Below are 13,611 nucleotides of genomic sequence, written 5' to 3'. Positions count from 1 at the left end.
TCCTGCTGCCACTCTTTCTTGTGATTTGGGATTATTGCAAAATTATTTTTCTGCTTAGGTTTCAGATCCTGATCTCATGTTGGTGACAGGTTCCTGCTCTTTCCCTTGGGCTTTGCTCAAATTTAAGGAAGCTTCTGTGGTGAAAATATATAAAAGTTGGAATTCCAGTTTTTATTGTTCATTTGATCTTCATATTGCAAAATATTTGCCAGGAAATTAATGATAACTAACTACTCTTAAAAATATTTTGTTCCTAGAATATCCCAAACTGAGATTTTATACACACACACACACTTGAAATAGAATGTTTAACTGTAGTCTCTTCCTGGAACACTTGGAATTTTTCGTAGAGGTTATTTTAGATAATTTTTTTGCTCACAGGAAATTCAGCAAAAATTGTCTAAAAAATCCCACACATTTCATCCTTCTGAACTTTTCCTCTCTAAGCAGTGACTTTACCTTTGTAAATCTATCTTCCAGCAAATTTACATTGGTTTGCTTTGAAGTTACATTTTCTGTGAAAATGAATATTGCTTTGGAAAATAATGATGATTAATTTTTAATTTAAAACCTAAAAATTAATTTAAAAGGGTACAATTCTTACTATTTCATGCATATTAATTTGCAATTGTTTTTTCAGGTATGAGAAAATTCCTGAAGAAATACTGAAGACGATTTAGTTCATTTCATGCAATGTGAAGCAGATCTGCTTCAACAGTGTTTGTGCTTTTGATGAACATCTGACATGCTTTTTAGCCACTTAAACATCCAAGGAATAAAAGCATCAATAAAAATTTGGTTGATGATTCAGCCAATCTGCACATTAACTTGAGTCTGGAATGCTTGTGTGAATTATTTCTGTTTTCCCCTCTCTCACCTTGTAATTAATAGTTGCAGTAAACTGACATGAATATGAAAGTCATGAAATTGAACATCATAGTGTGACTATTAATGCTGCAGTTGCAACTTTATTTAAAATGACTAGTGAACTGTGATAATACAGACTAGACCAAAGGCATTAGCTGGGGCCTGGAGCAAGCACCAATTTGAGAGGGAGTGTGAAGTCATTGTAGTTCTTGTGTCTAACCAGAATCCCAATTAGAAGGCAGGGTCTTAACCCATTTTCCTCTGCTGTGTAAGACAAAGGGCAGGGAAACAGAAAGTTTCCACACAGGACATGAAATCCAGAGACAGAACCACATACTGGCCACTCTGCTTGGGCTGAAGTTGCAATAAGTTTGCTCTTTACAGCTGCCTCTGCTTAGACTTTTTTTTTTTTAATTAAATCCTTCCACCACCACAATAAGTTCTTCAAGGAATGGGGATACCTAGCCTGTCAAGCACATTCAGGCACTTTCATTCAGCTTGGATATGATGCATAAAGAGCTTTTTGACACCCGTGCAGAAACCAAAATCTGTCCCTCCATCCCAGGAAGTAATTATTTATCTGGTCACATACCCTCCTCAAATTGCCTGAATGAACTCGTACACCAAACTGGGTTCTGAGGACTCATTTAATCTCTTGTTTTAATGATGTGGAATAAAAAAAAAATTGCTATCTGATTACATCCTGATGTTAAGTCTTTGTTTATTTATGCAAGAACTCTGGACAAATTCTTTTCCTTAGAGCTGCAGTGTATTTTAAGAACAGTCTCTGCATATATACTAGCTTGGAGAGTTACCTACAAAAAGGTAACTACACACACATTTGTGATGAGAAGAGCATATATTATAGTAATAAAATATAAGCAGACGAGTTTGGATTTGGTTTGGTGAAGGAAGGACTTGGTTCTTTGTTTGGGGTTTTTTTCCAATGTTCATTTTCATTCCCACGTCTCTCTTCCACTGTGCTGTTTCTTTGTTCATGATTTTTTTTCAGGCCCTGTTCAGAGTTTTTCTGTGTGTTAATTAAACAGCAAGTGATGGTGAAAAAATACTCTTTTGCTTCTGTTTTTAAGCTTTTAATTTTTTGTTTGTTTTCTTCAATTCAGGTTCCTCCTGGGACAAGTGTGATTTTGAAACCAATCTGTGCAAAGCTCTTCCTGAATTCAATTTACATCCTGTCTGGATAAGAAGAAATGGCCAATCTGGCATGGGACCACCGTATTCTGACCACAGTGGGAATGAGAGTGGTAAGACTCCTCATGTTCTTTGAGGAAGCCACGGACTCTTACAAATTACGTAGTTTTCTATTTAGTTTGCTAAATTTTGCTAATTTCTTGATAGTTGAATTATATTCAGCTATGTGTTTTCTGAGCAGTTATGTCTTATGTCTTATGTTGTTAGGTGATTGCAAATACAATAATCCAGAATTTGAGGGGCGGGGGGGATGGGGAAAGGCAGTATTCCAGTAAGCAATTCTCGTTATCACAGAGGAGCAAATAATCCATTTCAAAAGATGTGCTTATCTAGCAGAGTGATCTTTACTTGTTTTGGAGATACTGGGTTATAAATTCAGTCTTGATGATTGCAAAGTTTAGAAATTTTGAGACATATTTTCATGTTTTCTTGGACTGGTAAATGCCTGGATTGTGTATCTATTATCTGTGGCTAATATTACTGTTTCAAATATTTTGAGAGAGGAGGACTTTGTATCTGGAGACAGAATAAGCTTTGATCGTCTGTCTTTGAGCCAGCTTCTTTCTAAATCTTCTTACAATTCTACTTTGCCTTGAAGACTATCTCTCAACTAAGTAATTCCTTTTCTCTGTTCTCAGACAGAACATACCCTTTATACTTGTCCTATGGCCAAGTTAATCCTGCTTTTCCTTCTGTAATACGTACTGTAATACAATAACTGTTTAGTTCTCCATATTTTTTGTTATTCTCTTTCCCTTCATCTCCACCCACACCCTCTCATCTCTCCTGGGCACAAGCAGTGCTTTGGCAGCCCTCAATGTGAGCACCCGGAGGCAGGCATGCAGTGTTGGAGCAGGTACAAGAAGATAATCCTATGTGGGATGCAAGTGTTGTGATTAGCCCACGTGCTTTACACCTTTTTCCCAAACTGTGATGATCTGGAAGTGTGGAAATCTGCGCTGTTCTAAAGTAGCATCTCTTACACATTACATAAGGTACCAAACAGGTAGAAGTTCCCTGACCTGATGAGTATAAACTGGTGGTTTCAAGGTGAATGAAGGGAAAACTTGCTTAGAAATCAGCAGATGAAAATGGAACCCAAGTTTAAACATTTTTATTGAAAAAAACAACAAAAAACCCCACTCTACCTTTTCCTTCTGATCACTTCAAGTTCTCATTTCACAGTGGATAACTCTCATGATACTCTGCAATTAGGAAACTTTATATATGTGGTATGGTTTTAGCAACTTCAGGTTTTGCTTGTATCACAGAAGCACTGCTGGGAGTATTATGCTTCCAAACATAAGGTTGCTCTTAAATAAGCATTGATTTAAACTGAGACTAGCACAAAAATATGAGCAGCTGCCAAAACTTTTTCATAAACTTAAGCTTTGTTTCAAGTATGCAAGTTGTGAAATAGTTTATCTTTAAAATAATACAACACTTCTCATCAAGAAACACATTAAAAAAACCCAAAAGTACCATGGAATACAAATGTAGCAAACTCTTGGCTGGAATCTAAACAGGTTAGCCAGACAACAGTCTTGCTGTAGTTAAAGTTTCTAGGATTTGTGCATGATTGCTAATACACACCACATCAGGACATAACAAAGGCCAGAAAAATGCTCCTATAACCATAAAATAGGTTACACTTATCTTGCAAAAAACTAGTGGGGAATGGAAAATTTTACTTATATAGACAGCCAAAGCTACCAAAAGATTGAGAATCATCAACTGAAGTGTTTGTTATAGACAAAACAAACTGTTCAGTCACCTGTATGTTCACATTTACTTGTTTTGGGCATTCAGTCACTGTTGTGTCTGCCAGGTCTGAATTGTCCAGTCGTCATGTTGATCTAAGTTATTTTATTCAGGTAGCAGGAAGCTTGAATACTTGCAGCTATTCAGCTTTCTGAGAGGCTGTGCACTCAGATCTGTGAACTGAATAGCTAAGGAGATTTAAATATATTTTATTAATTTGCTTTTATTTTTCTACCTGGAGAATGTCTGAACTGTACTTTCATTTTCTAAATGCCGGTTCTAATCGCCTAGGAAATATTTATCTTCTTATGGCAGTGAGTCAAGTTTTCCCACTGCTGGTGACTCAACAGACTATGTAATCAGTTTTATGTTGTATCCTGCTTAAAACCCAGAAATTATTCTCTATTGTGACAAGTGAGCAGAGTATGCTCTGTGGCAGAGTGTTAAAGGGAAGATTTCCTGCCATCAGGATAATACACACACACTAACAGAAAAGCAAAGATCCCTTGGTAAATTTAACTCCTTTGAAGATTTATGTGTGTATTTAGTAGAACCCAAAACATTTCTTTAGGTCAGTCTCTCACGGCTCTTTTTTTTCCACTGAGAAAGTAATTGAGCAGACCAGTGACAACTACTTTGAAAAAAACCCAAACCAAAACACAACCTGATTTTGCTAGCTGAAACTATTCTCTATGCAAAGGTCCAATGTGAGATGAATGTTCAAAGAATTTCTTAAAATTACTATTTCTGCCCCATCTGTGTAAAAAATCCTGTGGCAGTGAAAAATATATTTTTAACTCTTAGACACATTTATTTTCGGAGAACTAAAAGAAAAGTTTCAAAATTTCATGGAAGCTAACATCCAATGGAACAGATTGGAGTCAGGGACAGGGCTCTGCAGAGGCACCAAGCCATCTGTTGTGGGTAGGAACAATATCCTTGCAGCTGGCAGGCTCTGAAAGTGCTGTCTGAGCAGTCAGGAAAGGTCTAAAACCTGGGGGCAGCATGGCCATTGCCCTGGTATCAGGCTGCAAAATGCTCCTTTGTGGGATTGCTCAGCTGGCTCCAGACCTGAGCTGGGCTGGTGGTGCTTCATCAGGGGCTTTCCAGTTCCACATAAGGATGAGAGGTCAAGGTGGGTAGTTTAATAAATTAAGTATTTAGATGGTTTGATTTATCCTCTAATATTTTGTTAACGTAATAATCTTTATTTTTATGATTTTTTTTATTCCTTTTTTTTTTTAATCCTTTTTTTTTAAATTCCAAATCCCACTTGGCTTTTTTTCTCTTTCATCTTCCTCCTTTCATTAGAATGTTAATGTCAGAGGACAACAGTTTACTTGACATTGTTTGGAGTTTGGGAAGGAGAAGAGAAAGGAAGAAAAAGGATTAAAAATAGATTGAGTCTTTTTCTGTTCTTTGTATTTCCTCTTGCATCCTTTAACATCTAACATATCTGAAATCTTCATGTTCAGGAAGAGCCAAATTTTGACTTGAAGTGTTTGATATCCTAAAAAAGGGTGGTTGCCTTCCATCTTTCATAAGACCTGAAACAATATTTTTAGGAAGATACACAACCAATCAAAGGTCAGGACAACAACCATGGTTCACTGACTCCTCTTAAGCTGTTAGACTTTCAAGTGAAGCAAGGGCTTGTTTTGTAAATGAAAGATAATGGTACCTTTAATGGTAGCTTTGAAATTCTGAAGACAGCTTTTTATGTTGGGAATGTGTACAGGGATACCACAACCTTCTCTCTGCAGTGAGGGAATTTTCCCAGCAGCCAGAAACCAGACACCTATCTGAACACCAGCAGAACCTATAAACACACCACAGTCTTCTCTCCCATGTTCCACCATCTCCTCAGAGACCTGAATTGTCGTGATAAATGTGTATTGTTGTTCATGGCAGTTTGATGTTTAGGCATGAAATATGTTATCTATTCAATAGTTGGAGTTTAAAGTCTTTGATCAGCTTTCTGAGTTAGTCTCACTTTGTCCCAGAATTTTGCACTTCCAAGTTGAGTATTCAAGCCATCACCACATGAAACATTTTGGAATCCTACTTAAAATTTGGCTGGAACATTGAGCAATACCATGACAATATTGAACATGAAAAAAAGCTTGGAACACAATGGCTACAAGTGCTATTAATCTTTTCTGAGGAAACAATTCTAGCTGGCTTTTTGGTTATTAATTTATACCTGTGCATATTGTTCTTCGTGTTTTGTTGTTGATTTTTTTTTCCAAGCTTCTAAGTTTTCTCTTTTTATTCCTTTTAATAGCTTATTTCCTCTCATTGTCCTCTGAAATGCAATCATCTTCTGCAACTTTAAGGACAAATGTTTTCCTTCCAACTGATGAAGAACACATTTGCCAGGTATTTTGATACACAGTCCTTGTATTACATTCTTTGCCATAGTATTTCCCTAGAATAATCAGATGTTCTTATTTTTCCTAGATTAGATTTCATTATTGGGTCAGTCAAATGAGTGGAACATTGATGGTGGGGCTTCAAAAGCACTCTGAAGATACCATTACAAATATTTGGCAAGTGTCTGGAGAACTACGAAATCAGTGGAATGTAAATAACATCACAATCAATAGCACCGAAAAGTATCAGGTTAGTAAATTGAGGTTGCTGTAAAGGACACTTCTTAAATGGGTTATAAACTGTGGGCCTTTTTAATAGGTCAGCACTAAATATTTTCTAAATGGAAAGACAGCACTATCATGAGGTAAACAAGAAAAAAGCCATTTTGAAGATCATAGTTTGCATTAGCAAATGCAGCTTGTCCTTATCTCTTAATGGTGTTAAAACTAATATCAAACTTTGCTTGAACTGTGCATGTGTCTTAAATAAAAGTCAGTCTCATTGAGCCATAAATTATCTACCAGCCCATAGAGGTGATATACTTCTGATCTTAACTTCCAGTACAGTGTTCTCTTAGCCGCAGCCTAACGGGACTGATAAACTCAAGGTTTTATTTGTATAGGAAACAGCATTTTATACTATGAGATACTTTTTTCTATAGGGGTGCTGCAGGTGCCAAACACAGTACTTAACTATTAATTGCAGCTTTGGGCCTTTGTTACAGAACACGTGTGCAGTTTTATTTTGCTCAAAGCTACTGAAGAGCAATGCAAATGTCATAAGCTATTTAAATGTTATTACATGTGCATTTACAAAACACATTAGCATAGTAAATGTAACTTAGGGCTGTAATATTGTGGGTGATGTACACTCTCTGTCATGTGTAATACTGGAGAGAAGGTGGGGAGCAGAGCAGAAAATGAGAGGCCTTTCCTGCTACAGCAGTTACTGTGAAGTTGCTTAGCATACAAACCTGAAGGCATAGCAGCACAACCTCATTTCAATACATCAAATGAGTAACATCATTACTTGACTTGCATATTGTGCTAAAGCATCCAACAGGATCTTGATGTTTGAAGTAATACTGGCCTGCTCAACCCTTCTGAGAATGTATATTGCAAAATACCCGTGCCCAACTCAACACAAGTATCAATGCTGGTATTGGTCAATAACTTACCTCTACCTGATAGGAGAGTATATATAGCAATCTGAAGTTGTACTGGAAGGGTTTACTTCTAGATTTATTTTTTTCATCCTTCATATTATTTGGAAAATTGACCGAGTCCGGGAATGGTTAGTATAATATGGCATCTACTTCCTCTGAATTGCTAGGTCAAATCCTAATTAGATCATTGCTTGCAAACCTGGTTATCCTTTGGCCTCTATCAAGTGAACTGATGGGCAGAGTCCAGCTTTAAAGAGGCAGGTGTCAAACTTAGTGCAGTTATCATTACAACTGGTTTAAGAAATACAGCTCAGCCCCTCACAAAACCTAGAGTCTGAAGCTGAGTAAATTTTCTTCTTTGTTTGCACGTTTTGCTCCAGTGAAAACATGCAAGATGTCACTGTCATAGAACTGAATGCAATTCACTTGCCCTTTTGCACTTGCTCTTTTGTATGACAAGATACTTAGCCTACAGGGATACCTGTGGCATTTTTCAAGACAAAATTTTGATTATTAATGTTTCTATGGAAAAAAAATGATGGGAGACAGATAATTTTTATTTGGATGTACAAATCACTTTGAAATAGGGTGCTTTAATACTTTTGTCAATTTTACAAACATTTTTGAAGTGAGATGTTAGTTAAAATCAATCTCTGAACCTCCATTGCTTATTTTCTTTGCTCATTTTGATGTTGACTGTTTAACACTTAAGTCTCTTCCTACTAAGAGTCTGGATTATATTTATGGGTTACAGAATTTCATGTTGGCACTTAAAAATCTCCATTTTTTGGAATTCTGAAATAAAAAGATTGTCAGTGATTTAGCTACTGAACAAGTAGCAAACTCGGTATGTCTGTTTTGGCTGGGTTTTGCAGAACTGTGTCGTGATTTTTTCTTCTAAGCTACTTTTCCTCTTATTTACTGAGAACAAATTTCTGTCTCCTAGAATTCATTAAGGGAAAGGGTTCTAGGCTTGGGGTTCATTTCTGTCTTTGTGCTTGATTCCTATTCTACCTTGTGCTTTGCTGCTGTGCTGGCAATCTGTCCCTGTGGCTGCATTGTGGAGTCAGTCCAGCTTGTGTTTGATCCCACCTACAGTCCACCTAGAACTTTCATCCCACTAATGGGGCCACAAAGTTAATTTGTTCTGGTGCTCACAGATATTGCATAGATATGGATCATTGCAGATATGAGCAGAAAGTGCCACTAAGTAGACTCTTTTTGTTATTGACTTGTGAGCTTAAGGAACTCTAGACTTTGTATGAGAAGGAAAACTGAATGATTCCTTGCTGGAGTAAACTTGGGTGTGAGTCTGTTTGGTTGGTATTAGACTGAACTCAGCAGGGGTCAGCTGGGCATCTGCACCAGTAAAGCCTGTATAATATTTTTTAGATACAAGAGCAGCTGGAGGCATCTAGCAATATTATCTTCTGGAAGTGGGGAAGTTGAGAGACTGTTCATGAGTTTTGGGTAAACACAAGTTCATACAGACTTAATGGAATATGACCTTGAAGCAGCCTCTGATTTTGGACCAGCAAAGTGAGCTAGTCCCTCTTTAGCATTGTCTAAGTCACTTTGTTTCACTATATAATAAAATCTTTGAAAACCCAACTGCAAGCTACAGAAAGATATACATTAAAAATGAAGCTATTAATAACTGAATTTTGAGTTCACAATGAAACAGCACTCTGCAAAGGTGAAATATTTGTCAAATCCTTGATATTAAATAATATTTCTTGTTTCTTCTTTCTAATTATAAAACAGTGCACTATATTGTTTTAGAAACTTATCTGAAATCATGTAATGATAGAAACAGAAAATATAAATACACTTTTTGTCCTTCTAGTGGGGATGTCATGAAAGTACACATTAACTGCACATATCATTGCAGCAGAATTCAGGAATTCAAAATACTGTTCTCTGAACTAAATCAAATGAGTGAATTTCCATGATGCTGCATTTCAGTCATATAAACATATTTTTGAATGGGATATGGCTGCCATTCTTCTTGTGCAAGCCAACTGCAGCTTCAGAAAAACGAACAAAAGACAAAAGGTTACACCCCTCAAAACAATTCCCACTCATAACATAATGGTCATATAATTGGATAAGTTGTGTCATCTTGTACAGTGAAAAACCCAATTTTTGATAATTTATAGGTTTTCTGCATCAATATGTTAAACTATGCACAACATTGTTTCTGAACTCTCAAGGTAATATTTGAAAAAATATTGCTAAAACTGTGAATTCCTTATTAAGAGCTAGAATGTATCTCTAGGTAGATTGTGCCTCCAAGACTCTGGAAAATTCTGGAGCTGTGTCATCCCAAGCTGTGGTTAGGGAATAATTTAAGGAATGTTATTCATAAGATTGATTCGTTGGGTTGTTTTGATTGGTATGTTTTCTTGTTGTGTTTTCCCAAGCACTGTGACTGATCAGTCAGTTCCCTTGTACACCACTGCAGAAAACCTGTGACAGCCTGTACATTTACAAATGTGGATTGAAATCTGCCCTTAAGATGGAAATGTAAAATATTTGTAATTTTTTCTGTATAGAAGACTTTGGTAGGGAAAACAAATATCACTGTTGTAACATTAGAGCAGAATAATGGTCGACCAAGTACTCCTCAAGGGGTTTTTTTGCTAAAAACTTGATTAAAGACTTCTGAATAATGGTGGTTTTTTGCTGTGACTTTCCTCCAGGTTTCTGAGAAATTCTGAAATCAACCAGAAATTGTTCACATTTATAGTCTCTCCTTGAATAATGACTTGATAAAACACAAAATCCTTTGTGTTTTATTCTTTAATTGTCACGATCCTTGCTTAGATTTTAAGGCATTTTATTGTGATTTTCAGATCCTTCCTGTTGAATTTTACTTTAATCTTGAGTTAGATGATTGGACTACTTATCTGTGCTTGTGTGAATAAGCCACAGATGTATGAAAAAGCCAGGATGGGTAATCCTTCAAAATTGTTAAATGTGTGATTAGAGTTCTCTTATTTCCAACAGAAACTCCATGGGCTAGACTGGCATATACTGTGTGCTCTTTTGTTTTTTCTGTGACACTGGTAAATTCCGCTTCTTGTTGATTTGCTGTTAATCTCTTTAGGTTATCTTTTGGGGGATGGTGGAGACCCGGACAAAAGGTGAAACTGTTGCCATTGATGATATTACCTTCAGTGAAGGATGTTCTTTGGCATGTGGTAAGAATATCTGCTTTTCAGGAGCCAGGTCATTGTACTTTGTCTTTTCCTTGGATTAGAAAAGAAGAAACAATGGAAAGCCTTTTGTTGTTCAAGGGCTTTCTTAACGCTGTAAGTGGTTTCATTTGGCTCGTTTTAATTTCCCTAAACAATCATCTGTCTTCTCACATCTAAACACAGTTACAAAGAAAGACAATAAATACTTTCAGAAATCTGATACATTATAAATGTAGGGCTTAGTGGGCAAAAAAGATCTACTGTTTTTGGCAGAAGAATTTATGTGTTCAGCCAGCTCAGGCAAAGCTTTGGAGCTGAGTAGGAAGATTCCCAGGGCACTTGTGTATTTCTAAATGCGCAAAGGTCCTGATCCTCAGCTGTGCGGTGGGGTTATGCTGTTCTGCTCTGCTACATCCAAGAGCTGTAATGTCAGGCTGGTCACCTCTGCGTCAGACCATCCCTGCATGCCAGGATTCTTTAGCAAAACGTTTCCTATTTCCCCTTTCAACCCAATGTATTTTCATGGAAAAGGAACACTACCCATCCTAGCATAAATTAAGTTGCTTGCTGCTCCGTATTACACAAGAGTACTGCCCTGTGGCACCTATGTCACAGCCTCAGGTGAGGGCAGTCCTGATTCAAAGCACCTCCTTTGTTTTCCTTTCTCTTATTCTTGGCATGGGCACAGAGGGTTTAGACTTTAAACTTAACTTGAGATATGGAAAGCAATGTTTGACACAGACCAAGCTAGGTTGCATGGTTGGTTTTGTGTGTACCATACTCCTAAACAGTGCTCTATAGATTTCCCCATAGGAAAAAACTGTTCAAAAGAGATGCACATGCATATTACTATCTTAGAGTGCTGAGCAATTGCAAACAGATACATTCAAAGCAAGATACAAACCCTAATTTAATGATGGCAGCAGGCATGCCTATTTAGTTAAAAGGGGATCTATATTGGGGAAATGAAGTTTCAGGTACCTAAAGTCGATCATGTCCGCTTCCTCGTGTTAAAACTTTCTTACAGTGGAGAATTATAGATGTAAATATTATATGAATATTTTCATGCCAGGGCACAACGTGCTTTTCTGTTTTGTAAAGCTTTTCTAGCTGTATTAATTGAAAGGCAAAGATGCTAATTTAAATTTTTGGGTACTCTTGTCTATGAACTCAGGAAAGTATACAGTGTGCTTACTTTGAAAAAACGAATTTGAAATGGAGTTTGAAACTTGTCCTCAATGTAAAGATGACAAGTATATGATTTTTAACCCAGCTTCTTTCTGCTCCCTGGGGGACTTCTGCAGATAAAAGGCTGGCATAAAATGGAAAAAATGCACTGCTAAATTCTAGAAATCTAGGTACTTGTTTAACCAGTTCCTGCCAGATGATGTAGATCTGTCTGTAAAAAAATATCGAATTTTTCAACACAGTTATTCTAAAGCAAAAAAAATTAAACCAAAACCAATCAGTTATAAAGATGAAATACCATCTCAAAGAGAGGGAAAAAGAAAAAAAAGAAACTGATTTATGTACTCACCATATCTTATAAATCCGGGTGTTAAACTCACCTTACATGCCAGCTGTTGAACTGCATACTGTGGCTTACAGGTTGAGCTGCTGCACTGTTAAGTGCCTCAGGTATATTCTAATAAGAGCCAGTTCTTATCCTGTGTTTCCTCATTAGGAGAAGTCAACTTCATTAGGTGACATCTAAATGGCTCACAGCAGCCAGAAACAGGGTCAAAGAATCTTAATTTTCTCCCTGAAAGAGGAATGTTACTACAGAACATTTTCCAATAATTAAAACAAAAGGTCAGACTACTGTTTTTTTCTATAGTCCTTATGGAATGTCTGGATGAGTAGAGTCTTAATGAAAACCACTTTAATTTCATGAAATTCCTAGTTAAAACTTGCATTTTTAATGTACCCTTCATGATTTTTAATCCCAGTATAAATGCACATAAGAGATGACCTGCATTTGTGTTCATTAGTATGACTGTGCTTTAAGGGTTGTAAGTCAAATACCTTAAATATTTGTGCTTTCAGGAGTTTCTTGATACAAACTGTGACTGTTAAATACAAAAGTAATTTCATTATGCTTTAAGTTCTCCCTTCCCTTCTATCCCTCTCCTGTGTCCCAAAATGTCTTATCTCAGTCTGTTGTCCAATTCTACTAAAGACTAAACTTCATGCATTGAAAAAAACACAACTAAAACCCTATCTTCAATATAGCAATTTAAGATAGTCTACAGTTTGTAGTTCTCCCAACAGCTGCCAAATAGTTTGTTATCACTCAAAACCCCCACAGCTCTTTGCTATACATTTGAATATGGGCTGCTGAAAAATAAAATACTTTGGCTGTAGAATAGAAAATATTGAAGTTATTTTCTGAAACACACTTAATGCAATATCTCCTTTAATTATACCTTTAGTAGACCCTCTGTCCAAAGGCTTCATATTCTTATCCAAATGGCTGCTCTGCAGAATTTCCTCTCAACTGCCAGAGAATTATACATGAGAAGAACCCCACTAAGACTGTGCTTCTGATCTCTACATATAGAGATGAAAGCAAAGAGGTCTAAGGCATGAAAGTGGAATGCTATAAGGTAGAATCAGGCTTTTGTCCTCCTTAAGTCACTTGTAACACAGAAGTGACAAAGCCTCACTACAAAGTTATGGGGTTTTTTTCAGGAAACTGAAGTAATTATATATGTATTACTTATGATATATAAATTTTGACAAAAATCCAGTATGAATACTTCAACTGAAAAAATCTTAAACTTAATTCCTTGGTTAATTCTAATCCTGCAAAGACGTAGCCTTTAATATTACAGAAGAGGGTATTTGAGATGAACTGCTACAGGGATGAAAGTCAGAAAATCCAAAATACTAATCTTACTGTCGTCTGACATGCTGTGGAATTAGGAGATGGAAAATGGGTATTTTGTCAAAACAAACAAAACCTCAAAAATGTCTAAATCTAAATTTTAAAAAAACCACCACAGAATGACTCAAAATGTTCTGTGTCAATAC

General features: G+C 36.5%; 1 protein-coding gene across 1 annotated transcript in view; it reads left to right on the top strand.

Moving 5' to 3' along the window:
- Nucleotides 1-1,374: 1,374 nt before the first annotated feature.
- MALRD1 (MAM and LDL receptor class A domain containing 1) overlaps nucleotides 1,375-13,611 on the top strand; it is a gene marked incomplete at both ends in the record, with an annotated part of 232,350 nt that continues 220,113 nt past the window's right edge. The window contains 5 exons of the mRNA XM_082296361.1: nucleotides 1,375-1,435; nucleotides 1,992-2,132; nucleotides 6,125-6,219; nucleotides 6,301-6,462; nucleotides 10,488-10,581. Of these exons, the coding sequence (XP_082152487.1) occupies nucleotides 1,375-1,435; nucleotides 1,992-2,132; nucleotides 6,125-6,219; nucleotides 6,301-6,462; nucleotides 10,488-10,581 (553 nt within the window). The remainder of the gene's footprint in view (nucleotides 1,436-1,991; nucleotides 2,133-6,124; nucleotides 6,220-6,300; nucleotides 6,463-10,487; nucleotides 10,582-13,611) is intronic.

This window comes from Coloeus monedula, assembly GCF_965178545.1.
Source record: "Coloeus monedula genome assembly, chromosome: 1".
Taxonomy (NCBI): domain Eukaryota; kingdom Metazoa; phylum Chordata; class Aves; order Passeriformes; family Corvidae; genus Coloeus; species Coloeus monedula.
The sequence above is the reverse complement of the archived record's forward strand: the minus strand, read 5'-3'. Positions and strand labels throughout refer to the sequence as shown.